Source organism: Scyliorhinus canicula, chromosome 22 (genome assembly GCF_902713615.1).
Source record: "Scyliorhinus canicula chromosome 22, sScyCan1.1, whole genome shotgun sequence".
NCBI classification, from domain to species: Eukaryota; Metazoa; Chordata; class Chondrichthyes; order Carcharhiniformes; family Scyliorhinidae; genus Scyliorhinus; species Scyliorhinus canicula.
In genome coordinates, this window is record NC_052167.1 from 13,505,739 (window position 1) to 13,533,188 (window position 27,450).

General features: G+C 45.7%; 1 protein-coding gene across 26 annotated transcripts in view; it reads left to right on the forward strand.

Annotated features, from left to right (window-relative positions):
• kcnma1a (potassium large conductance calcium-activated channel, subfamily M, alpha member 1a) overlaps positions 1-27,450 on the forward strand; it is an 838,366-nt gene that overhangs the window by 596,372 nt on the left and 214,544 nt on the right. For all 26 annotated transcript variants that reach the window (XM_038783288.1, XM_038783287.1, XM_038783293.1 and 23 more), the window contains 3 exons: positions 299-381; positions 3,017-3,086; positions 15,721-15,876. In XM_038783288.1, the coding sequence (XP_038639216.1) occupies positions 299-381; positions 3,017-3,086; positions 15,721-15,876 (309 nt within the window). The remainder of the gene's footprint in view (positions 1-298; positions 382-3,016; positions 3,087-15,720; positions 15,877-27,450) is intronic.

Consider the following 27,450-nt stretch of genomic DNA (forward strand, 5'->3'; position numbering starts at 1 on the left):
GGAACCTGAGATATGTCGTTTCTGAATGACATTTCATTTTAAAATTTCATAAGAATGATTTGATCAGGATAATTTTATTTTCACCTTTTCCTTCCATACAGCTTTCCAATGCAAACTGACAAATAAGGGAGTGATTGGGATTAAACTTGGCCTTGGGTTAATATTTACTCGGGTGTTTAAAATCTAGTTAAGCTAGATCTCTTGAACATCAGTTTATTGACTTGTTTGTGAATTTGATGTTGGGTTTTGCATCTGATCCATGCCTTTCATTGGCTTTTCATGTTTTCCCGTGTCTCAGATAGAGTCATCAGATGCATGTCTGATTCTGGCCAATAAGTACTGTCCTGATCCTGATGCTGAAGATGCCTCCAATATCATGAGGTAAGAGTGGAAGATGGAACATTACTGCTCAGAGCAAGGGATAAGGTCCCAGATTCTGCTCAGAGGTGATGGGCACGTCGTCCTATTGTGCGCGCTATGCTAATGGTATTGAGTAACCTGTTTGTGAGAATGCAAGGTGTTTGAAGAACAGCAAAATGGCAAACTGCTCAACAAGCCTATTCCCTTTTTGATAAATAAACATACTCTCCCTACCTTCATATTACCCCTCAGTCTTATGAATTGTTGCCACTTAAGCCCATCATTTTCTCAAGGTAACTTATTCTGCAATTATTATTGGCCTTTAGATGAAAAATTGCACCTGACTTTCCCCCTCCCTCCTAATTTCCCAATGTTTAACTTGCATCCTTTTATTTGAACCGGTCACAGAGGATGTTTGCTTGGATCAGATTTGCCACTTCCCTTTTGTCTCGAAATTTTCAGTTGGGCCACATGTCAAAGCCCCCTTTCCCAGAGAAAATCCCAGTGTCTTGAAGCTATCCTCAATATCCCAACTTGAGGAATCACCTTATGTCCTCGCTTCTGAACTTTTGTAAGGATAGTAACATCTTTTAGTAACGTTATTGAGGTCAGCAGCATGGGGAGCTCGGGAGAAGCTACATTCCTATCTAGTCAATAAATCAACCGACACACAATCCCAAGCATCTGAGTGGATTGGAATGCCTGAGATTGTAACCAACCGACACAACTGGCCACACAGGACAGAGAGTTCCAGTGAGTCCATTCCAACTGCAGTAAATCCAGTCGGAAATTAGGAGAAACTTTTCCACCCAGAATGTGGATTTTTGCTACCATAAGAAATAGTTGAGGTGTGAGATATAGATGGATTTAAGGGGAAGCTAGATGAGCATATGAAGAAGAAAGGAACATAAATATCTGTTGATGGGGTAATGAAGTAGTGGAGTAGGCTCACGTGAAGCAAAAACAGCAGCATGCAGCTGGGCTGAATGGTCTGTTGTAATTCTAGTAAAAATGAGTGGACTGAGATTATTAGACTGCTGGCGGGACATGACTTATAGGAGCAGACATTCCAGCAATTGGTTGGATAGAGGAGGTATATTGTCAGGAAGCAGGAAGATGGGGGGGAGACAAAGGCAGAGATTGCATTGGTTTTGTTCCCTTAGAAGCTCCATCCAAGGTGGGGCTTCACACCAGCGGACAGCAGGGATGAACGTGGTTGCAGTGATGAGGGCATGATGTCAGCAGACGGTAGAGACGGGCATGTGACACCAGCAGACGGCTGTGACACCAGCAGACGGTAGTGACACCAGCAGACGGCTGTGACACCAGCAGACGGCAGTGACACCAGCAGACGGCTGTGACACCAGCAGACGGTAGTGACACCAGCAGACGGCTGTGACACCAGCAGAGGGCTGTGACACCAGCAGAGGGCTGTGACACCAGCAGACGGCAGTGACACCAGCAGACGGCAGTGACACCAGCAGGTAGCCGTGACATCAGCAGACTGTAGAGACGGGCATGTGACACAAACAGGCGGTAGAGACGGGCACATGATATCAGCACAGCACCTTATTGAATAGACATCACCAGGGACTAATACCATCCATTCCCAGTTAAAAAGCAACGTGGAAACGCTTAGCTTTATTATTTTGAACTCTTGCACATGAACAAAAGCCTTTTGCAGACAATTTTTCAACCAACCGGGGGTTATTGAAAATTACTATATTGCTCCAGAATCCGTCAAGCCAGGTGCAACAACTTTGGAAAGAAAATATAGCACCCCAGTGAAAGGCATTGGGCGACAGTAGGCATGATGCAGTAGCGATGAAAACAGTGTGCTTTGCATCAGTACAAAGATGAGGCCTGTGGGAAGCTCAGAGGCCCAGTTAATCCTGTAAAAACTCTTCTACCCAGCCATGAACGGTTACAAAGCAACAAGAGCTGACTGCAGGGGAGGAGATAACCTGGCCGGTAATAATGCCATAGCTCTGAGGGAGGTTTACCAACACAAATGAAACAGAAGAAAAGAAATGCAACTCCTATTGATGGAAGGGGATAGCATTGAAAGGACTTTGTGATGCATTTCCTTGGAACTCCCTCCGCTCTACCTGTGTAACTTTGACAGACATGTTCATGTGTAAATTGTTACAAGTTACAGCACTGCAGTGGGGAAAAGACGCGAGGAAATTCACCACATTCTCTGTTTCCAGGTTTGCTCTGTTGAGTGATGTGTTTTAAACTATGTCATGTAATCCCATCTCCAACCAGCAGAGGGTGTATAGTCACAGACAATGGTAAGTTCCAATTGAGACGCAAGGAAGTCAGCCATGATCTTATTGAATGGTAGAACCGTCTCAGGAGGTCCAGTCACACATTCCTGCTCTTATTCCTGTTTTTTAATCTTCTTAATAATAAATGGCTGCTGAACAAGGTAATTTTAAAAAAAAATGAATGAATCCTTTCAGTTTTACTCAATCCCAATTCGACAAATGCAAAACTGAGGAATGCTACTGTGCACACTATTTCACAGTTTTGTAGGTGTCTTGTAGCTGTTCAAGAAATTGTGTTCTAATTTGCCTATGACATGCTTATTGAAGGGTTTAGCCTATGAATGTAATAAAGGAGGTACTGCCTAATGAATATTTTCCTTTTTCAGGGTAATATCCATCAAAAATTACAATCCAAAGATAAGAATCATAACACAGATGCTACAGTATCATAACAAGGTTAGAATCCTTTCTTTTGTATTGATTCAGAATGATGCTTTTATTACTCTCCTGAACAGATTGATAGTTTACAGTCTTCGCTGTTGAAGAGATGGCTGCACATATTGACAGACTACAGTGAGTACAAGCCTGTGCCTGAATTTGCGACGGGCAGTGTCACCCATAGTAGGCCCTTCCAGTAGTATTCAGCAGGTGAAATAACATGCGGAGTTGCTATAGAATCGTAGAATCCTACAGCACAGGAAAGGCCATTCAGCCCATCGCGTCTATGCCAGCACCCTGAAAGAACCATCCAATTTGTTCCACTCCCCTCCCTCAGAGCCTGTTACATTCTTCACCTCGAATGCCCATTAATTCCCTTCTGAAAGCCAGTGAACCTGCCTCCACTTTCCTACCAGATGGTGTGGAGGGGGGTTGGAAGTTCTAAATCTTAGCAGGGAGGGTTCAATCTAGGTGATGGGTGGCAATGTAGGCAATGATTCTGCCCAAGTGGGTTGGCTATTTTGGAGACTGGATTCTGCTATATTCTTGGTCCCGTTTTGATAATGTATAACATTTACAAAGTTTGATGAGAGAAGAAACGCGTTAACTTTATTAAGAAACAACTTACTGTGGCTTCCTTGCCATGAGGTCTGGCAAAGAGAGCAGAATCATCAGACCTTGCATCATTTCTTGCAATGATGTATACGGTGCTATTAGCATACCCCACAGTTAGAGTTAACGCCCGATGCTACATCTCCCCAAGTCTCAGAAGCAAACTCCCATCAGCATAATGGGGAGAATCAGTATGGCAACTAGTGCACATCTATTTAATCTGATCATGCCATCTCAGTTTGAATGAGGTAGGACCATCGATGTGGTGCTTGTTCAATCATTATCCATAATAAGCTTGGTCTTGGATCCAAACTGGCGCTGTGGGTGTGGAACGGTTTTGCCTCCTGATGATGAACAGCACAAGTAATATGGTTTGATAGAATTTCTTCCAATGTTTTAGAGAGAGATGGCCACCAGACAGAACATCTTGCTCTGTCTCAACATTTTGTGATGCCCAAATGTCCTTTGTGTAATTGTAACAGTATATCGAGTTTCAGAGCTCTCAAAATGGCCAATGTTTGCTGGTCTTCCTTTGACACCACGCTCCTCTGACCTGAGCATATTCTTCATCAAATATCTGTGCACCTCTGATTTCATTCAGTTGCTGAGTTGTCACTGATAGAGTTGTGGTTGTTGGTGGTGATAAGATTTCTACCTGTTCAACAAGAACTATATTTCTTTGTTCAGGCCTTGCTCTTGGCATATGGGACAAAGCATCTGCTGTGGTCTACTGCTTTCCTGGAATGTACTCTGTTTTTGTATCAAACCACATCATTCTCGGTCTAAATCGTTGTACTTGCATTTTTGCTCACTCCTTCAAGTGTAATAGTGTCACTAAGGATTTGTGTTCTGTCTCCTTGTTGTAGTGGAGACCAAGAACATAATCTATGAATATTTACAAGTCCATGTAACAGCTAATGCTTCCTTCTCGATCAGTTCCTTTGTTCAGTTTCCCCAGTGAACAGGATGTGTAGGAAACTGGTTTCAACTGTCTATCCTGGGACCTGGGAGAGTACAGCTTCCAGTCCTACTAAGGATGCATCTGCAGCAATGATAATGGGTAGTTCTGGACCACAGTGAGCTAAAACATCAGCTGATATCAGCTCTTTGATTTCCTCAAAAGACCTCTGATGTACATCCTCCCATCACCATGTCATCTTGGCCGGTGTCATGGCTCACTGACAACAACTAGGATGGGCAAGCCTTGGTTTACAATATCCCTGAAGCTCTGGAGCTCGGTCACATAGCGAAGAGCTGAAAACTCCTCAATTGCCCTTGCCTTCTGTGGGTCACTGATACCAGATCCATCCACAATAATGAAATGAAAATCGCTTATTGTCACAAGTAGGCTTCAATGAAGTTACTGTGAAAAGCCCCCAGTCGCCACATTCCGAATATGCCCACTGTACTCGACAATCAGCTGTGAGAATTCGTGGAATGCCAATCCTGCTCCCTGTAGGCATTGCAACATAGCACACACTCTAGTGTCATGTGATTAAATGGATCCATGGATCAAGGCATTACCCATGTAACCAGTCCTTCTAGGGTGCTTGATATTGTCCTCTGGAAGATTTCTGGTACTAATGTGATGCCAAATGATAATGTGTTGAAACAAAACCTCCCAAAGGGTGTAATGAAGGTTGTGAGCAACTTGGATTCTTCATCGAAGGATATTCGCCGAAAACAACTTGTAGCTTGGTGAAGGTTGAACTCTTTCTCCCATATTTGCTCAGCTTTTGTCCACAGCCGACAGCGGATGAACTACGTGTTCAACTGTATTGTTCAGCGAGATAAGATCTACACACATTCTGACAGATCCATTGCATTTTGGGACTGGGACCATCCCGAGCACCAGCTTGTTGCGCCTGTCATTGGTGAAATAACACCTTCAACATGGCGTCAATTTCCTCCTTTACCATTGTGGATGAGGAACTGGTTTTGTTTCAGGGTGTAGGGTAATGTGGTACAATGTCTTCAACTTTCCTAGCCCTGTAAGCATCTGTGAAACTTCAACTCCTGAAGTGTTTTGCCTGATCTTCTCTGCTTTGCAGATCCTCGATTCTGCCAATCAGATATAAGTTAGTGCAAGCTCTCCTGTCTAAGAATGGACAGCTCTGATTCAGGATCATATCAGGTTTCAGTGATTTTTCTCTCCCCTGCATTGAAGAGTTGCCCTGTGCCTTTGAGGTCTACAACTCCTTGCCCAGGAGTATGATGGCTGCAGGAATTCTTCCCCTGCTTTTGTACGGCCACCTCGCTGATTTTAAATGTAACATATCCCAAAAACGATTGACCCTGACTTACCAATTGCTTTTTCTTCCTGACCTAAGCTTGCCTGCTTAGTTGAATTGCCTTTGTTCAGATTAAATCGTCCACCAACTTCAAGTGGTCAGACAATGCTTCACTCAAAAGTCTGACAGGAATTCTGTCTCTAATTGTTTCATCTCCTAATCTGCCTTATTCACAGTTCTCTGCAGCCCATACAGATTGTTGATAAGCGTAAATCACGATGCTGAATTGGATAGCTGGGCATACGCAATGGGCCATGATGATTTTGTGATTCTGTATCAACACTGTCCCCGTGATATTGGGTACACTTGTTAAATTTAGCACAGTTGACATCTTACTCTTTCGCAGTTTGAAGAGGCATCAAATTCTTCTATTACTTCATTATATATAGATTTTTTTTCATTGATTCCTTTCCTGATGAGGATATCATCTGCACAGCCACCTCTTGTGTATAACAGCGTACTGACCTGCTCACTGCTTGGCTTCACAGAGAGGCTTGATGCAGTGCAATATCTGGTTAATCTTCGGTGACCTTTCAGCCAGGCTTCTGCTTGATTGGCCCTGCAAGCTGCTTGAAGCTTTCCAGGGATGTGATGATGTATACTGTCTCTCATTAACATCACCACACCGAAGTATCCCCTTATATTACAGCATCCTCCTGACCCGCAAACAGTGCGAGGAAAGCACTTGCCTCTTCCATGCAGCAGCCCTCGCCTCCCTTCAGCTGCCTTGTTAAACCTGGAGGTCAGGTAAAAATGTGAGGCAGCAGCCTCATTCTAACACTTCAGTGACGAACCTTCTCCTCCCTCATGGTTGAGCTTGTTAAAATTTTGGAATAAAGCTTGACTGTGACACATGCGAGTGCTACTGTTTTGAGGAGTGCAGGGGGAGCATCATGGAGATTTCCTGTTGTTCGTGGTACTGAATCCCAGGGAAGAGAAAGAGATTAAATAATCTGATGGAAAACGACTTGCTCTCTATATGTTCAGTATCATTTTCGTCCTCTAGTCTTGACGGCATAGCATGCGGCATTGAGACGAGGTGACATTTGATATATGACTGTACCAACAATGTACCTTCCTGACCATGACCTGACTTAGGTCAAAGTAGCAGGCTGTCAGCAGATGTTCCTGTTCTTTCCCTTTCCCCTCTCTCTGGCACTGGGCTCCCTCAGTCTGATGGTGAAAACATAAATTTAAACAATATATTTTCGCAGAGCGCATAAAATCTGATCAGAAGAAGCATGAGGCATGGTGGGATTGAAGGGGAAATTTGATGTTGTATTTGTTTTCAGTAAGCGTTTTAAACTCAACCCTTCCACTTGCCCTTCTGTGAATCTTACTGCACACAAAAGCCTCCCCGAACAGGCGCCGGAACGTGGCAACTATAGCTTGCAGGTTCAGTTTGGGGATCCCAGGTGATTTTCTGCTCTCCTCCCCTTGTAGCACAGCCGGGATTTGGAAGTTAACTACGAGGATGAGGGAGTTTGGAACGCAGTAAATTTAAAATGAGAGTACAGACATTCGGGGCTGATTTCAGGAAGCGCTTCGCACAAAGGGAAGTGGGAATCTGTAGCGCCCCTCTCCCAAAAAAATATGTTCAGTCTGGGGCTCAATTGAAAATTACAAACCTCAGATTGCTGAGATTTTTGTTAAGGGATAGCGTCTGAGTCATTTACAGCACAGCTGGAGGCTGTTCAGTCCAGCTGGTCCTCGTCCCCCCCCCCCACGAGCATTCCAGCTGCCCCCCACCGAGCATTCCAGCTGGTCCTCTTCCCCCTCCACCCGCAGAGCATTCCAGCTGGTTCTCTCTCTTCACCGCCCCCCCCCCCCCCCCCTCCCCCAGAGAATTCCAGCTGGTCCCCCGCAGAGAATTCCAGCTGGTCCCTCACAGAATGTTCCAGTTGGTCCCACCCCACCCCTCCGTTTGATCCCCCCCCCCCGTTTGGTCCCACATAGCCGTACAAGTTGTTTTCCTTCAAACGCCAGTACCAGTGCAGCAATGTTAAGATGTAGTTATAGCCATGGCCTGACTAAATGGCTGAACAGGTTCAAGTTGCTGAAGGACCTGCTCCTGTTCCCCTGCTCTCTTCACATCATCACCTCTCAACATGACTGGATTTCAGAGTTCACTGTGTCAGAAATACTCGATTCCTTTTCTGTTTCACAATTCAATGCAGCTCGCCTGTGCTGCACTGTCTCTCACTCTTGCTGTAAGTTTTCATCAATCACTGGTGCTGACGGATGGCTTTCCTCAATGGGGTAACCCCTCTTGGTCTGCAGAGGTGGTTTTTCCAGAATTCAACTTTTCAATCCAAGTGGATGCGTATTTGATACTCTTCTTCGTTTTGGGAAGAGCCAGCATTGCTTATTTTGGAATGATCAAAGAAGCGATCCTCTGAAGAGAACAAGACATCAAATGTGTCTCCTTGGGGGTTTAAAATTGGTAAATCCAGTTTCCTGCAGCTCAATGCAATTCCCTGTCTAGATTCTTTAATTTCACTTAAATTAGGCCAAGGAAAATAGGCAGGTTCTCAGTCTCTACAGATACCTACTGGAGTGGTGTATATCTGGATGTCGTATAATGCAGGAATTAAACTTGATTCTGACATTCCCACAGTTTGAAAGTCACACTTCACAAGTAAGTGATAACCACTCCAGTGGGATATTAGAAGGTACAGACTCAGCACGAGGTCAGTAGGTGTTGTTAAGAATTCTAACTTGGCGGAGGTTGGGATCTACGAGTGCTGACAGGATGCATGTGAAGCTTGGCATCTATAGTTCTTTGGGCCAAGGGCAAGCGCCCATCTACCTGCATAAAACAAAACTTCATGAAAACCAGTTCAGGTGACCGAGGAGTGGGACGTCAGCAGAGAAGGATCCCAGGAGAGGTCCCAGTTAAAGAGGAAGAACAGGATAAGGACCCATCGGGAAGAGGAGCAAGGAAAATGGCTCTAAGCAGTAAAAGTGCTACAATTAGCAGGCTTTAGGTAGTGAGGGCTTGGGAGAATCCTGGTGATTGGAGAAAACAGCAGAAGGCTGGAGATTCCATGCCGGACACTCTTTTTGAGCACTTGTGTTTGCTCAGCATGATTAAAGAGCTAAAGTTGAAGCTTGGGAATTGGTGCTGGAGAGCAGATTTAGGTGTTCTAGGGAATGGAGTCTTGGGAGGTGAGATTGAAAACCTGCAAAGCGAACCATTGTCGAGGCAGTGTGAAATGGAGCGACATTTGGAGAAGATTCCAAGGTTAAATCTTCAAAAGGGAAGAGTGAAGATGTGCAGTTCCTTTTATGGGAGACAGAGCTTTTTTTTAAAAATGTTTTTTATTGAGTTTTCATATTTTATATTGAACAAATAACAAATTATTAGAGAGAAAAAAAAACGCAAAAATTAACATGTATATTTACAGGTAAGCATCTTCGTAATAACAGCTGTGGCCGCCCCCTTTAGCCGGCTTACATATTTTACATTCCCCAATATGGCCAAGGCACATGTTTATAGGCATTTATTTACAGTTTGGTTTTGGGCCTTAGCTAGCCATCAAACCCCCATAACGAACCCGTAGCCCTCCCCCCCCCCCCCCCCCCCCCCCCCCCCCCCCGGCTACCTTCCCCCTGATTCCCGTCCATTTTCCCCTGATTCTTGGCCACCGGACTATTCTTCCTCTTGTACGTTGGCCACAAACAGGTCCCGGAACAATTGCATGAATGGCTCCCACGTTCTGTGGAAGCCGTCGTCCGACCCTCGGATGGCGAATTTGATTTTCTCCATTTGGAGAGATTCCGAGAGGTTGGACAGCCAGTCTGCAGCTCTGGGCGGTGTTGCTGACCGCCAGCCGAACAGGATTCCACGGCGGGCGATCAGGGAGGCAAAGGCAAGGGCGTCCGCCCTCCTTCCCAGGAATAGATCTGGCTGGTCTGAAACCCCGAAGACCGCCACTATCGGGCATGGCTCCACCCTCACCCCCACCATTTTGGACATAGCCTCAAAGAAGGCTGTCCCGTACTCCACAAGTCTGGGGCAAGACCAGAACATGTGGGCGTGGTTGGCCGGGCCTCTTTGGCACCGTTCACATCTGTCGTCCTCCTCAGGGAAGAACCTACTCATACGGTTTCTTGTTAAGTGGGCTCTATGTACCACTTTTAGTTGCGTCAGGCTGAGCCTTGCGCATGTGGAGGTGGAGTTGACCCTATGCAGTGCTTCACTCCAGAGTCCCCACCCTATCTCAATCCCCAGGTCGTCCTCCCATTTCATTCTTGTTGCGTCCAGTACGGTGTCGTCCCTTTAGATAGATAGATAGAGAAATACAGCACAGAACAGGCCCTTTGGTCCACGATGTTGCGCCAAACTTTTGTCCTAGGTTAATCAAAGAATTTTGGACAATTTTTCATGGCCAATCCACCCAACCTGCACATCTTTGGACTGTGGGAGGAAACCGGAGTACCCGGAGGAAACCCACGCACACACGGGGAGGATGTGCAGACTCCACACAGACAGTGACCCAAGTCGAAATCGAACTTGGGATCCTGGAGCTGTGAAGCAATTGTGCTATCCACAATGCTACCGTGCTGCCCTTAAGAAGTTAACCTACACTCCATTATTCTACCCTAATCCATGCACCTATCCAATAGCCGCTTGAAGGTCCCTAACGTTTCCGACTCAACTACTTCCACAGGCAGTGCATTCCATGCCCCCACTACTCTCTGGGTAAAGAACCTATCTCTGACATCCCCTCTATATCTTCCACCATTTATCTTAAATTTATGTCCTCTTGTAATGGTGTGTTCCACCCGGGGAAAAAGTCTCTGACTGTCTACTCTATCTATTCCCCTAATCATCTTATAAACCTCTATCAAGTCGCCCCTCATCCTTCTCCGTTCTAATGAGAAAAGGCCTAGCACCCTCAACCTTTCCTCGTAAGACCTACTCTCCATTCCAGGCAACATCCTGGTAAATCTCCCTTGCACCTTTTCCAAAGCTTCCACATCCTTCCTAAAATGAGGTGACCAGAACTGCACACAGTATTCCAAATGTGGCCTGACCAAGGTTTTGTACAGCTGCATCATCACCTCACGGCTCTTAAATTCAATCCCTCTGCTAATGAACGCTAACACACCATAGGCCTTCTTCACAGCTCTATCCACTTGAGTGGCAACTTTCAAAGATCTATGAACATAGACCCCAAGATCTCTTTGCTCCTCCACATTGCCAAGAACCCTACCGTTAACCCTGTATTCCGCATTCATATTTGGCCTTCCAAAATGGACAACCTCACACTTGTCAGGGTTAAACTCCATCTGCCACTTCTCAGCCCAGCTCTGCATTCTATCTATGTCTCTTTGAAGCCGACAACAGCCCTCCTCACTATTCACAACTCCACCAATCTTCGTATCATCTGCAAATTTACTGACCCACCCTTCAACTCCCTCATCCAAGTTGTTAATGAAAATCACAAACAGCAGAGGACCCAGAACTGATCCCTGCGGTACGCCACTGATAACTGGGCTCCAGGCTGAATATTTGCCATCCACCACCACTCTCTGTCTTCTATCGGTTAGCCAGTTTGTTATCCAACTGGCCAAATTTCCCACTATCCCATGCCTCCTTACTTTCTGCACAAGCCTACAATGGGGAACCTTATCAAATGCCTTACTAAAATCCATGTACACTACATCCACTGCTTTACCTTCATCCACATGCTTGGTCACCTCCTCAAAGAAGTCAATAAGACTTGTAAGGCAAGACCTACCCCTCACAAATCCGTGCTGACTATCCCTAATCAAGCAGTTCCTTTCCAGATGCTCAGAAATCCTATCCCTCAGTACCCTTTCCATTACTTTGCCTACCACCGAAGTAAGACTAACTGGCCTGTAATTCCCAGGGTTATCCCTATTCCCTTTTTTGAACAGGGGCACGACATTCGCCACTCTCCAATCCTCTGGTACCACCCCTGTTGACAGCGAGGACGAAAAGATTATTGCCAACGGCTCTGCAATTTCATTTCTTGCTTCCCATAGAATCCTCGGATATATCCCGTCAGGCCCGGGGGACTTGTCTATCCTCAAGTTTTTCAAAACGCGCAACACATGTTCCTTCCTGACAAGTATCTCCTCGAGCTTATCAGTCTGTTTCACACTGTCCTCTCCAACAATATGGCCCCTCTCGTTTGTAAATACTGAAGAAAAATACTTGTTCAAGACCTCTCCTATCTCTTCAGACTCGATACACAATCTCCCGCTACTGTCCTTGATCGGACCTACCCTCGCTCTAGTCATTCTCATATTTCTCACATATGTGTAAAAGGCCTTGGGGTTTTCCTTGATCCTACCTGCCAAAGATTTTTCATGCCCTCTCTTAGCTCTCCTAATCCCTTTCTTCAGTTCCCTCCTTTCTACCAGTTGGTCATACATGTCACTACAGTTCCCTTTCTCTAGGATACTTGCGTCCGGTAGGTCTTCCAGTAGTGTCTGTCGTGGCAGTTGTGGGTACGTCCTTGTCTCCTTTCGTAGGAAGTTTTTGAGCTGCAGGTACCGTAGCTCGTTCCCCCCAGCTAGCCGAAATTTCCCTGTCAGTTCGTCCAGTGTTGCGATCCTGTCATCCATGTATAGGTCCCTGACTGTCAGTGTCCCCCCATCCTGCCTCCACCTTTTGAAGGTGGCGTCAGTCAGTGCTGGTGTGAACCTATGGTTGTTGCAGATGGGAGCCTTGTCTGACATTTTGGTCAGGCCAAATTGCTGCCGCAGTTGGTTCCAGGATTGGAGGGTGGCTGTCACCACTGGGCTGCTGGAGTGTTTTTTGGGTGGGGATGGGAGTGCTGCCGTGGCGAGGGCCCGGAGGGAGGTCCCCATGCAGGAGGCCTCCTCCACACGCACCCACTCGGCTTCTGGCCCCTGGATCCATCCCCTTACTCGCTCGGCTGTTGCCGCCCTGTGGTAGAATTGTAGATTCGGGAGGGCTAGCCTGGATTTTGTTTTTTGTAGGACCTTTGGGATCCTAGCATTTTTGCCCCCCCCCCCCCCCCCATACGAACGCCATTATAAGTTTGTCCAGCACTTTGAAAAAGGCCTTGGGGATGTAGATCGGAATGGATCTAAACAGGAAGAGGAACCTGGGCAGTACGTTCATTTTGATCGTCTGAACTCTCCCCGCGAGGGAGAGTGGGAGTGTATTCCATCTTTGCAGGTCCTTTTTTACTTCCTCCGTCAGGCTGGTGAGGTTGGGAGACAGAGCTTTAACAAGAAAGTGTAACTCAGCGAACACCTGACTTCTGGGTGGGTTGCTGAGAAATCCATGGTATCTGTCTTGGTCACATCTACCAGTCACTGTGTGGTGTGTCCAAATTCTCTTTGCCTGTTGATTCACGATTACCTCACTTTAATCCTAAATGTTAGAGAATTACCTCATGTTAATCCTGAATGTTAGAGAATACAATGTATTTTAAATTGTTTTATTTTTCTGACCTTGTATAGTAAAGTTAGCAGAAAAAGCTTCAAAGGAAAAAAAAAACACCCAGTTGTTCTTAACCATTCAGCATCAATTCAAACTTCTCTGTGAATTCCTGACTCATCCAGGCTAGCCACTCCTCGATTTGGTGGAAGAGTTCGTTAGATACCATAAATATCATGAGTCAGCCATGATTCAATCATTAACACTCTTGCCTGAATATAAAAATTTTGGAATAAAGCTCGACTGTGACACGTGCGAGTGAAACCTACTAATTAATACGCACTAAACAAAAAACCTGGACACAAAATCCCCTTGTAGTTCAGGACTTGGGGTCCTGCACTGCCAAAAGCACCACCTTTCTGATGACATGTTAATCTGAGGCTCTGTCTGCTTCTCGAGTGGGCATACAAAAAAATCCCAGGGGGATTTTCCTGCACTTGTTTTTGGAGGGGTGGGATTGGGGCCGGGAGCGGGAAACCCCATGTGAGTCCCAAAATGCAGTTTAAGACAGCGAATATCCTCCAGTGATTGCATCCCCCCCCCCCCCCCATGCCATAATGGGAATCCCAACATTGAACGTCAAGACCCCTACTTGAATATATTTGAATGTTATTATCAGCCCTTCACCACTGATTAACCCCCCCCCCCCCCCCCACCACCACCCACCCTGTTAGATTGTCCGTTCACATTGGTGTGCCAATCACGTTGGGTCTTCCAGAGTGTGCACCTGCCGAACAAAGCCCATCCGAGGAGTTCAAGTGCGAGTGCATCGCTCGGGGGAGAGGATCATGCCCCAGGACTGGCTGCATTTAACTGAGGCAGCACTCTGGGAATTTCAAATAACCCAATGATCCCAACTGCATAAGATGGCTCACTCTCACATTTCCTCTTCTTTGTCGCCTTGTGATTTGCTGAAATTTGTAAACCAATCGCTGACACTACATAGCTACCAGTGACTCTCATATGGGTGGCACAGTGGTTAGCACTGCTGCCTCACAGCACCTGGGTTCAATTCCAGCCTCTGGAGACTGTGTGGTGTTTGCAATTTCTCCCCATGTCTGCGTGGGTTTCCTCCGGGTGCTCCGGTTGCCTCCCACAGTCCAAAGATGTGCAGTTTAGGTGGACTGGCCATGATCAATTGCCCCTTAGCGCACAGATAGGTTAGGTTAGGTTATGGGGATAGGGTGGGGGTTTTGGCTTCAGGACGGTATTGTTTCCAAGCTTCGGCGCAGACTTGATGGGATGAATGGCCTCCTTCTGCACGGAGAGAGATTCTACGATTATATGATCCCACGGCTATAAAGGGAGAAAAAAATTAATCGGGCTCCTGATGACCATCCAGTTACCCCCCCCCCCCCCCCCCCCAATCTCCCACCTTGTTCCCTCACTGGTAAGTGTATGTGTTGACTTTGGATAATGCCAGAATTTTGTTTGGCCATTAAACCCAGTGAAATAACCTCCTAACATTTGTTATCTGAGTAAAGAAGGGCCAATTCAGTGCGGTATTCTATCCTCCTGGTCTCCAGGGGGTGCTCACTGGTGACTGTAAATCTGTTCCTTGTTGACACACTCATGATTCTCTCCATACTGAGAATCTTTTAGACTCCCAGAACAGCAGGGAAGGAAGTTGCTCAGAAATTGGGGGTTGAAAAATAAATAGACTCTCCCACATCTTAAGCTCCCAAAATGGTCAATGGTTATGACATTAACCAAAACTTGATTTCAGTGGTTCAGATCTGTTAATTCTTTTTGGAAGGTGGCAGTAATTTTTTTTTTGCATGTTGCAAATTTCAAATAACCATAAAGTCCATATCTCCAAATCGAGGGTTCATGCACCTGTAAAATGTCAGGCAGCAGAATGCAGCACTGACAGCCCAGGCACAGAGTGAGTAAGGGAGGCTGCTTTATATCGAGTGTGCCTTTCTGAGCATGCCACGGAAGGGTTGCAGCTGCTCGTAGTTTTGTAGTTCATTACAGAACAGAAATGCTACACTGGCACTCCTGTATGAACAGTATAAAAATAAAGCAAAATGTTTAACCAGCGATATTGGAAAGGTATGAACGGCCCGGGGGAGCCTGCTCTGAATGGGCAACAGATGTGGATACAGATGTGGAGTACAGTGCGTTTGTTGCATGCCGCTCTGGTGCCATTTTATTGTGCAGGGTTCCCAGGGAAAATAAAGGAGACAGTTTGTTGTAACCTCACTTGAAGCGCTGTGCATTTTTCAAGATGTTTTTTGGGGAGCAGAGCGAACAGAATTAAATTTGTAACTTGTCTTTTATTTCTGCTTTCCTGTGTTATCAGGCCCATCTGCTGAACATACCCAGCTGGAATTGGAGGGAAGGGGATGATGCAATCTGCCTTGCTGAACTGAAGCTGGGTTTTATAGCTCAGAGCTGCCTGGCTCCAGGCCTCTCCACAATGCTGGCCAACCTCTTCTCCATGAGGTCGTATATCAAGGTATAGTGCTGTCTCTTCATATTAAACCTGACAAAACATGCATCCAACTTGTCATTCTTTTGAATAAAGAATATATCTCGAAGGAAAAAGCAAAAGATGGAAGATGTTACCATTTTTTTTTCTCTTAACGGCCAGTGCCCCTTGTGTATCACAGCTTTTAATGTGTGCCAATACTGCAATATTCCAAATGGAGTGTGAATCTGACGTTGTTTTCTTAGGCTTTACTTTAGTTAAGGCTAACAGTCCACAGGTTATATATTTGGTGTAGAGTTTAAAGAAATTTTGCTGTCAAGTGTATTGAATAATAAGCAGTTAAGGAGTGAAAACCAGATGTGTTTGTAAATCACAAGTTATACAACAGCAAGAGTCAGACTATCAGAAGACTGATCGATTGATCCCTCTACGGTTTCCATCAAAATGCATAGCACCCAGAAGGGGCTGTTTTCTATATTTCTTTTCCTGCAGAATTGCAACACAGCCATCACACCCGTGGTACCTGGGTGATTGAAGATGCAGTGCAATGCGCACCTTTGCCAAAGGCACAAGGTGACAGGTTGTATCTGCTGCTGAGTCAGAAGGCTGTGGGTTCAACTCCCACTCCAGAGACTTGAGCCCAAAAATCTCATCCAACACCTTCAGTGCAGTACTGAGGGAATGCTGCGCTGTTGGAGGTGTCATTCTGAGTACTGAGGGAATGCTGCGCTGTTGGAGGTGTCATTCTGAGTACTGAGGGAATGCTGCGCTGTTGGAGGTGTCATTCTGAGTACTGAGGGAATGCTGCGCTGTTGGGGGTGTCATTCTGAGTACTGAGGGAATGCTGCGCTGTTGGAGGTGTCATTCTGAGTACTGAGGGAATGCTGCGCTGTTGGAGGTGTCATTCTGAGTACTGAGGGAATGCTGCGCTGTTGGAGGTGTCATTCTGAGTACTGAGGGAATGCTGCGCTGTTGGAGGTGTCAATGTGAGTACTGAGGGAATGCTGCGCTGTTGGAGGTGTCAATGTGAGTACTGAGGGAATGCTGCGCTGTTGGAGGTGTCATTCTGAGTACTGAGGGAATGCTGCGCTGTTGGAGGTGTCATTCTGAGTACTGAGGGAATGCTGCGCTGTTGGAGGTGTCATTCTGAGTACTGAGGGAATGCTGCGCTGTTGGGGGTGTCATTCTGAGTACTGAGGGAATGCTGCGCTGTTGGAGGTGTCATTCTGAGTACTGAGGGAATGCTGCGCTGTTGGAGGTGTCATTCTGAGTACTGAGGGAATGCTGCGCTGTTGGAGGTGTCATTCTGAGTACTGAGGGAATGCTGCGCTGTTGGAGGTGTCAATGTGAGTACTGAGGGAATGCTGCGCTGTTGGAGGTGTCAATGTGAGTACTGAGGGAATGCTGCGCTGTTGGAGGTGTCATTCTGAGTACTGAGGGAATGCTGCGCTGTTGGAGGTGTCGATGTGAGTACTGAGGGAATGCTGCGCTGTTGGAGGTGTCATTCTGAGTACTGAGGGAATGCTGCGCTGTTGGAGGTGTCATCCTGAGATATTAAGTGGAGGCTCGCTCTGCTCTCTGGGTAGGTACAAGTTATTTCAAATAAGGCCAGGAGAGTTATCCCCACTATCCTGGCCAATATTCATCCTTCCGTCAACAACATTAAAACAGATTATTGGCTCATTATCACATTGCTATATGTGGGAGCTTGCTGTGTGTAAATCTCTGTTGTGGCTCCTACATGACACACTGCCTATCCTTCAACAATGCTTTAAAGTGTTTAGGGCGTCCTGAGTTTGTTAAAGACACAAGTCTGTCTTTCTGTCTGTGAAAACTTTCTCAGCGCTCAAGATGACAACCCTGAAAGAGAAAGTAATGGTCAAACTGGTACGACATTTATTGAGCACCTGATTATGTGATTGAAACATGTCAAAGTGGGCCACGGTGTGAATACTGCTCAGAGTCCGCTAGTCAAACGTGGGAGCAATTTATTGTCTGTGAAGTCCTATTAACGGCAATGAGTTGAATGGTTGTTGGTTGAGTGGGGAAAAATGAGGAAAAGTTCTCCCTTGAATGATGCCATGGAATTGTTAACATTCCTTGAACCAGCAGGGTGAAAGCCCACCCAGATGGTGAGAATTACAGCATGAATTGATTTGCCCCTTGCCCCGAAAGTGGCAATAGTTCTTTACATGATGTTTGAAAAGTTTGTGATGAGAGACTGATGGTATCATTAACAGTGAGCCGTTTGCAGTACGAAGACAAATGGCATTTTAAGCACTGTGGTGTTTGATTATAAAATTGAGAGGCATGGGGTAAAATGCAACTTCATTGGGAACAGAAAATGGGTGGGAGCCAATTGTCTGCCAGTAAAGCACGCAGACACACCAGACTAGCTTTGCAGGTTGAAGCACATTCTTATTATACAGACAAAGTTACTAAATGAATTTGGTTAACTTTCCCGGAGCTATCCTATGGGTGACTGTCCTGTTGTACGTCTTATCTCCAGTCACGTGATGGGTGTCTGACGCCACCAGCTGGTTGGAGGTCACATTACTAACTGTTTCCAAAACCAAACACAGGCATATCACCACAATGATCATCATGGATGCCAAGTGTAAAAATAAAATTCTTTAAAGAAATAACAGACAGGCCTCGATTTATATTGAGCCCATGATCTGGGGAATTCTGAAAATGCTTCACTGCCAAGGAATTAATTTGGAAATGCAGTTTAAATATCCTGAAGTCAATGGTAATGAAAATACGGTGGGGTGTATAAAGAGTGGACAATTTTCTATGTCCAGTTTGCAACCCCAGCGGAGTTGAATTTGTCCCATAATGTGGTCTGACACATCAGTGCAGTACTGAAGAGTGATGCATGGCTGCAAGCATTTGTTAAAGTGATTGTTAAAGTGAGGCTGTGCCTGGCTGTTTAGGCAGATGTAAAATATCCTGTGGCATTATTCAAAAGGGAGCAGGGGTGTTCTCCTGGTATCCTAGCCAACAGTTATTCTTCAGCCAGTCCCATCAACATAGTGGGCTGGCTCAGTTCATGAGGTCTTGTTATCTGCCAAATTCGTTGCACCACGGGTGGTTCTGCTGCAGAGGGGAGGAGTAAAAAGAGCAGGAATGCAATAGTTTTAGGGGGTTCAATTGTAAAAGGAATGGATACGCGTTTCTGTGGTCGATAACCAAACCCCAGGATGATATGTTGCCGCCCCAGTGTCAGGGCCAAGGATGTTTCGGAGCGGTTACAGGGCATTCTGGAGGGGGAGGGTGAACAGCCAGTGGTCGTGGTACACATAGATATAGACGACAGAGGTTAAAAAAAAAGGGATGAGGTCCTAAATGAAAAATATAGGGAACTAGGAACAACATTGAGAAATCGGACCTCAAAGGTAGTGATCTCAGGATTACTACCAGTGCCATGTGCTAGTCAAAATAGAAATGGAATATATCGGATGAATACATGGCTGAAGAGATGGTGTGAGAGGGAGGGTTTCAGATTCCTTGGGTATTGGGACCCAGTCTGGGGGAGGTGGGACCAGTGCAAACTGGATGGGTTACACCTGGGCAGGACCAGGACTGATGTGCTGAGGGGAGTATTTGCCAGAATGGCTCGGGAGGGTTCAAACTAAAATGGCAGGGAGGTGGGAACCTATGCAAGGAGGCATAGGAGGGGGAATCAAGGCGAAAACAAAAGGCAGAAAGAGGAATAAGATAGGTGGAGAAACCGAGGACCACTGGGGAAATAGTGGAACAGGACAAGAAATGATAAAAGGACAAACCTAAAGGCTTTGTGCCTTAATGTGCAGAACATTCGCAATGAAGTGGATAGATTAGTCATGCAAATAGATATAAATGGATATGATATTGTCGGGATTACGGAGATATGGCTGCAGGATGACTAAGGATGGAAATTGAACATCCAGGAGTATCCAGTATTTAGGAAGGACACGCAAAAATGAAAAGGCGGTGGAATTGTTAGTTAAAGAGGAAATTAATGCAATAGTGAGGAAGGACATTAGCTTTGATAATGTGGAATCTGTATGGGTAGAGCTGAGAAATACCAAGGGGCAAAAGGCAGAGTTATGTGGAGGAGCTAAGGGAGAGGGTAGAGCTGCCGAGGGATAATGAGTTCAGGCATCTACTGGTTAGGGACTTTGCACGAAAGGTCTGGAAGGGGTTCCCTAGATTACCGGGATACACCCTGCTGGAGCAACTGCTGCTTCCGGATGTGGGAGGGGAGGGAAGAATTGGGGAATATATATAAGTGGCTGGGGGAGCAGGGAGGCAAGCGGATGGTGAAGATCAAGGAGAAATGGGAAGCAGAGTTGGGAATGATGATCAACTGGGGAGTATGGAGTGAGGCACTGTAAAGGGTAAACGGGACCTCCTCTTGTGCAAGGATGAGCCTGATACAGTTTAAGGTGGTGCACAGGGTGCATATGACTCGGGCGAGAATGAGTGGGTTCTTTCAGGGGGTAGCAGATGAGTGAGAGAGGTGTGGGCGGGGGCCAGCGAATCATGCCGACATGTTTTGGGGTTGTAAAAAATTGGGAAGATTCTGGGCGGGAGTGTTCGCGGTCTTAGCCAGGATAGTGGAGGTGGGAGTGGACCTGGACACTTTGGTGGCGATATTTGGGGTTTCAGAGAAGCCGGAGCTCATGGAGAGGAGGAAGGCCGATGTCACAGCCTTCGCCTCTCTGATTGCACGGCGACAAATTTTGCTGGAGTGGCGTTCGGCATCGCTACCGGGGGTAGCAGCATGGTTGGGTGACCTGTATGACTTCCTGTGGTTAGAGAAGAAAAAGTATGAGTTAAGGGGCTCAGCAGGGAGTTCGAGAAAAGGTGGGGGATGTTTCTGACCGTGTTTGAGGAGCTGTTCCTCGCAGAGGGGTGCGGGAAGGGGGGGTGGGTGATGAAAAAGGAGAAAAATTTGTACAAATTGTATAGTTGATTGTTGGAAAGAATGTTTCCCAGGGTGTTTATTTGCTGTAACCTACTTTGATACAAGTTTGAATAAAATGTGTTTTTTTTTTAAAAAGACGGCGGTTTGAGGAGTGTGGAAGGGAAATTAACATAAATGAAATACTGCTGAAATATTCTGGTTTCAGCCTTATGAAAATACATTGTCCTCCGAAAGATAACAAAATGTGTAGTGTTGGTTAGAATTGTTTTTGCTGGTGCTCAGAAGAATTAGGTGGGATCTCATTGAACCTATAAAATTCTAACCGGACTAGACAGGGTAGATGCAAGAAAGATGTTCCATATTGGGGTGGGGGGGGCTCCAGAAGCAGGGGTCACAGTCTGAGGATACGGGGTAGACCGTTTCGGCAGAGATGAGGTGTCATTTCTTCACCCAGAAAGTAGTACGCCGGTGGAGTTGAGGCCAAACATTGTGTGTTTTCAAGAAGCAGGTTGATATAGCACTTGGGGTGAAGGGGATCAAAGGATATGGGGGGGGAGGCGGTATCAGGCTATTGAGTTGGATGATCAGCCATGATTGTAATGAATTTGGAGCAGGCTCAAAGGGCCGAATGGCCTTCTCCTATTTTGCATGTTTCTGTTTTCTGTTGCCTTCACTTCAAAATAATTTGTTGGCAATGAAGTATTTTCAGATCTCCTGAGGTCATGAAAGGCTGAATATAAAGATCGGCTTGTCTGTTTTTAAAGAATTTTGTTATTATGCTTGCAGAATGGACAGTATCACATGGTAGCACGTGCTTCAATCTACAAAGCCTCATTGAAATCAATGTGTCACATCTTCGTGCTTGTTCCATTGTGGGAGGAGGCATTATGGAGTTCAGGCTTCCTTGGCCCATTATTGAGCAAATCTCCACAATGTCTGTGTTCGTCAGGGACAAAACACCAAGATGCCTTAAAGGAGATTCAGTTTTGTAGTAATAATAATAATCTTTATTGTCACAAGCAGACTTACATTAACACAGCAATGAAGTTACTGTGAAAAGCCCCTAGTCGCCACACTCTGAGCGACTGTTCGGGTACACTGAGGGAAAATTCAGAATGTCCAAAGTACCTAATAGCATGTCTTTCGGTGCTTCTGGGAGGAAATTGGAGCACCCGGAGGAAACCCACACAGACAAGGGGAGAACGTGCAGAGCGATTCCTGTTGAGGGATACATCTTTGTGGTGCATGTGCATCATACAATGCAGAGCACCAATACATCACCTACATCAATACCTTAAACACAATAGCATATTTCTAGTAATCTTGTAGCGTATATGCTTGATGTTGGTGCTTTCTGACACAAAAGCGCCTTTGCCCCATGCATTGAGGCCAAGCACTAGCTCACTGCAGAGACATTCAATGTATTTAAAGGGAAATTAGATTAGGAGGGGGGGGTGTGGAGAGAATGGAATAGAAGGATATGTTGATTAAATTTGATAAAGTGGGAGGAGGCAAATGTGGTGCTTAAACACACGCACAGATCTAAATTTGATGTAATTCTACAAAATTCTTTGAAGATCTGGATTGGACACTATGTAACCACAACAGTTAGGTCACAGCCAAAAATAATGTACTACAATTAGAATAAAACTGTGACAGATCCGGCCAAAAGATATCTATAGCTTACAAAAATATACAGGGCTTTAAACTAAATAGTGGGGAGGAGGGTTAATTGTGTGGAAAAATTAGAAAATCAAAGTTAAAGGACAAGGTAGGATAATGATGCAGATTAATGATGAGGACTTTAAACTAGTTAAAGGGGCCAAAGGCTCAGGAGAGGTTAGAGCGGTTTCCAGAATAAGTAATAGAACAGAAAGTATGGAAAGCGGCAGGAATTTAACTTCAGATGGGCAGCACAGCGTCGCAGTGGTTAGCACTGCTGCCTCACAGTGCTGAGGATCTGGATTCGATCCAGTCCTCGGGTCACTGTTCGTGTGGAGTTTGCATATAGAACATAGAACAGTACAGCACAAAACAGGCCCTTCGGCCCTCAATGTTGTGCCGAGCCCATGTATCCACCCTATACCCGTAACCCAACAACCCCCCCTAACCTTACTTTTATTAGGACACTACGGGCAATTTAGCATGGCCAATCCACCTAACCTGCACATCTTTGGACTGTGGGAGGAAACCGGAGCACCCGGAGGAAACCCACGCACACACGGGGAGGACGTGCAGACTCCGCACAGACAGTGACCCAGCCGGGAACCGAACCTGGGACCCTGGAGCTGTGAAGCATTTATGCTAACCACCATGCTATTCTCCCCATGTCTGTGTGGGTCTCACCCCACAACCTAAAGAAGTGCAGGGTAAGTGGATTGGCCACGCTAAATTGCCCCTTATTTGGAAAAAAAAACTGGATACTTTAAATTTAAAGAAAGGAATCTAACTTGAGGCACAGCAGATAGGTGGACAACTATGGGAAGGGGGCGGTCAAAGCAGGACTGTACCTAAATGTGCGCAGTATGCAAAACAAGGGAAATGAACTTGTAGTGCACATTGAAATTGGTGGGTATGATTTTGGGGGTATCACAAAGACTTGGCTGCAAGAGGATCAGGGCTGGGATCCCCAGGGTCCCAGGTTTGATTCCCGGCTTTGGCCACTGTCTGTGCTGTGTATGCACGTTCTCCCTGTGTCTGCATGGGTTTCCTCCGGGTGCTCTGGTTTCCTCCCACAAGTCCCGAAAGACGAGTTGTTAGGTGAATTGGACATTCTGAATTCTCCCTCTGTGTACCTGAACAGGCGCTGGTATGTGGCTTTTTACAGTAACTTCATTGCAGTGTTAATGTAAGCCTATTTGTGACAATAAAAGATTTTTCTTAAAATATCCAAGGATATGTGTCCTGTCGAAAGGACAGGCAGATGTGCATTGGGATGGGATTGCCTTGTTAGTAAGTAATGAAATGAAATCGATAGCAAGTCGATATAGCGTCGGAAAGTGTAGAATCTGTATGGGTAGAGTTGAGGAACACAAAGGAAAAAGTACCCTGGAGTTATGTACAGATCCCCGAACAGAAGTCAGGATGTAAAGCAGAAAATAGATCATGAGATAGAAAACGCATATAAAAAAGGCAATATTACAATAATTATGGGGGACTGCAATATGCTGGTGGACTGGGAAAATCAGGTTGGTAGCAGATCCCAAGAAAAGGAATGTGTGGAATATCTGAGATGTTTTATTGGAGCAGCTTGTGATAGAGCCAACATGGGAACAGGCAATTCTGGATTTGGTGATGTGTAATGAGGCAGACTTGATGAAGGTGAAGGGAACCTTAGGGAGCAGTGGCCACAGCATGATAGAATTCACCCTGCAGTTTGAGGGGGAGAAGCTGGATGTAACGGTATTACAATTGAATAAAGGAACCAAGACATGAGGGAGGAGCTGGCCAGAGTTGATTGGAAGGGGAGCCTAGCACGGAAGATGTTGTAACAGCGATGGCAGGGGTTTTGGGGGTTATTCATGAGGCACAGCAGAAGTTCATGCCAAGGAAGAGTAAGCATGCTAATGGGAGGACAAGACAACTATGGCTGCCAAGGCAAGTCCAGGACAGCATAAAAGAATAAGCATACAATGTGGCGAGGATGAGTGGGAAGCCAGAGCACAGGAAAGCCTTTAAAAGCGAACAGAGGACAACTAAAAAAGCAATAAGGGGAGGGAGAAGATGAAATATGAGTGTAAGCTAGCTAGTAATATAAAAGATTATATATAGATAGACAGCTGATAGAGAGATAGATAGATATATATATGTATATATTTTTAAATATATATTTTTATATATATATATATTTTTATATATATTTATATATTTTTATATATTTGAATATAAAAGGTAAGAGAGAGGCAAGAATGGGCATTGGACCACTGGAAAATGGGGCTGGACATGTAGTAGTTTGCATCAGTCTTCAAGTGGAAGACACCAGTGGCATACCAGAACTTTAAGAGTCAGGGGGCAGATGCGAGTATAGTAGCCAACACTAAGGAGAAGGTTCTGGGGAAGCTGAAAGGTCTGAAGGTGGTTAAGTCACCTGGACCGGATGGACTGCACACAGGATTCTGAAGAGATTGTGGAGGCATTGGTGGTGATATTTCAGGAATCGCTAAAATCGAAGAGGGCCCCAGAGGACTTGAAAATGGCTAATGTAATACCCCTGTTTGCGAAGGGAGGGAAACACAAGACAGGAAAGTCGTTGGTAAGATTTTAGAATCCATTGTTAAGAATGAGATTGCGGAGTACTTCGAAATGCATGGTAAAATAGGACTGAGTCAGCACGGCTCTGGCAAGGGAACGTGGAAGTTATAAGAAGGAGAGCCAGTGGATATGATCTATTTGGATTTCCAGAATGCCTTTGAGAAGATGCCAAACAGGCTGCTCAGTAAGATAAGAGCCCATGGTGTTGGGGCAATGTACTGGTATGAGCAGAGGAATGGCTAACTGGCAGAAGGCAGAGAGTGGGGGATAAAGGTTTTTTTTCAGGATGGCAGCCAGTGATGAGTGGTGTTCCACAGGAGTCAGTATTGGGACCACAACTGTTCACGATATACATTAACGATCTGGAAGAAGGAACTGAGGGTATTGTTGCTAAGTTTGCAGATGATACAAAGATATGTAGAGGGACAGGTAGTGTTGAGGAAGCAGGGGGCTGCAGAAGGACTTGGACTGGCGAGGAGAGTGGGCAAAGAAGCGGCAGATTGAATACAATGTGGAAAATGTGAGGTTATACACTTTGTTAGGAAGAATAGAGAAAAATTATTTTCTAAATGGGTTCTGAAGCACAAAAGGGACTTGGGAGTGCTGGTTCAAGATTCTCTTTTAGGTTAACGTGCAGGCAGTTAGGAGGTGAACGCAATGTTAGCATTCATGTCGAGAGGGCTAGAATACAAGAGCATTTCTGAGGCTGTATATGGCTCTGGTCAGTCTCTATTTGGAATATTGTGAGCGGTTCTGGGCCCCATATCTAAGGAAGGATGTGCCGACCTTGGAGGGGGTCCAGAGGTGGTTCACAAGAATGATCCCCGGAATGAAAGGCTTGTCATATGAGGAGCTCTGGGCCTGTACTCAGTGGAGTTTAGAAGAATGAGGGGGTGTGAGGGATCTCATTGAAACTTACAGAATGCTGAGAGGCCCAGATAGAGTGGACGTGGAAAAGATGTTTCTACTAATAGGAGAGACTAGAACCTGAGGGCACAACCTCAAACTGATGGGGTTTAACATTGAGATAATGAGGGATTTCTTCAGCCAGACAGTGGTGAATCTGTGGAACTCATTGCCGCAGAAGGCTGTGGAGACCAAGTCACTGAGAGCCTTTTAAGGCAGAGATAGATGGGCGGCGCAGTGGTGAGCACTGTTGCCTCACAGCGCAGAGGACCCGGATTCGATCCCGCCCCCGGGTCACTGTCTGTTTGGAGTTTGCACCTTCTCCCCGTGTCTGCATGGGCCTTAACCCCACAACCCAAAAGATGTGTAGAGTAGGTGGATTGGCCATGCTAAATTGCCCGTTAATTGGAAAACATTTTTGAAAAAAAGGCACAGATAGATAGATTCTTGATTAATAAGGGGAGTTACGGGGAGAAGGCAGGAGAATGTGGATGAGAAACATATGAGCCATGATCGAATGGCAGAGCAGACGCGATGGGCCGAATGGACTAGTTCATCTGCGATATCTTGTGGTCATATGTTCAGAAAGATGATACAAGATGACCTCCAGTTGTGAGCTGTTGGAAGGACTTAGTCGATATTGTTCCAGTGCAAGTTCCATTGGAGGGCTGTACATTTATCAAATCACTCGTATCTTGTAGCCTTGAAAGAAGGTGTGTTTGGGCAGCATGATAGCATTGTGGATAGCACAATTGCTTCACAGCTCCAGGGACCCAGGTTCGATTCCGGCTTGGGTCACTGTCTGTGTGAAGTCTGCACATCCTCCCCGTGTGTGCGTGGGTTTCCTTCGGGTGCTCCGGTTTCCTCCCACAGTCCAAAGATGTGTAGGTTAGGTGGATTGGCCGTGATAAATTGCCCTTAGTGTCCAAAATTGCCCTTAGTGTTGGGTGGGGTTACTGGGTTATGGGGATAGGGTGGAGGTGTTGACGTTGGGTAGGGTGCTCTTTCCAAGAGCCGGTGCAGACTCGATGGGCCGAATGGCCTCCTTCTGCACTGTAAATTCCATGATAATCTATGATATAAATAAATATGTGTGGATTTTAAAAATCCAGGCTACATATACTTAAGTAAACCATAATGCTTTTAGAATGATTCTTGCACACCTTTGATTCATATGATACTCTGCTGTTTATAAGCGATAAAGGATGGTTCCTTTGTATGCAGTCTCCAGGAATCGGCAGTATGCTGCTGGGGGCAGTTTTTATGCAGCTTTCAAGATATTCAGCTGGCAATATATAAGGTTTTCAATGTGAAACTCAGGCCACCAATTTGAAGTACTGTCCTGGGGAAGCAAAGCAGGAGTTTTAGTTTAATACAAGTTGATGTGTTCCTAATAAAATCATTGCATGTGTTATTGCTCTTTAATCTATGTGCATTGCACCACTGGGCCTCGCACAGTGCCTGCATTCCGAAACCTGATATATAGCAGATAAACCCTTTGTAGTACAGAATACCAGCACTTCAGGCTGGCA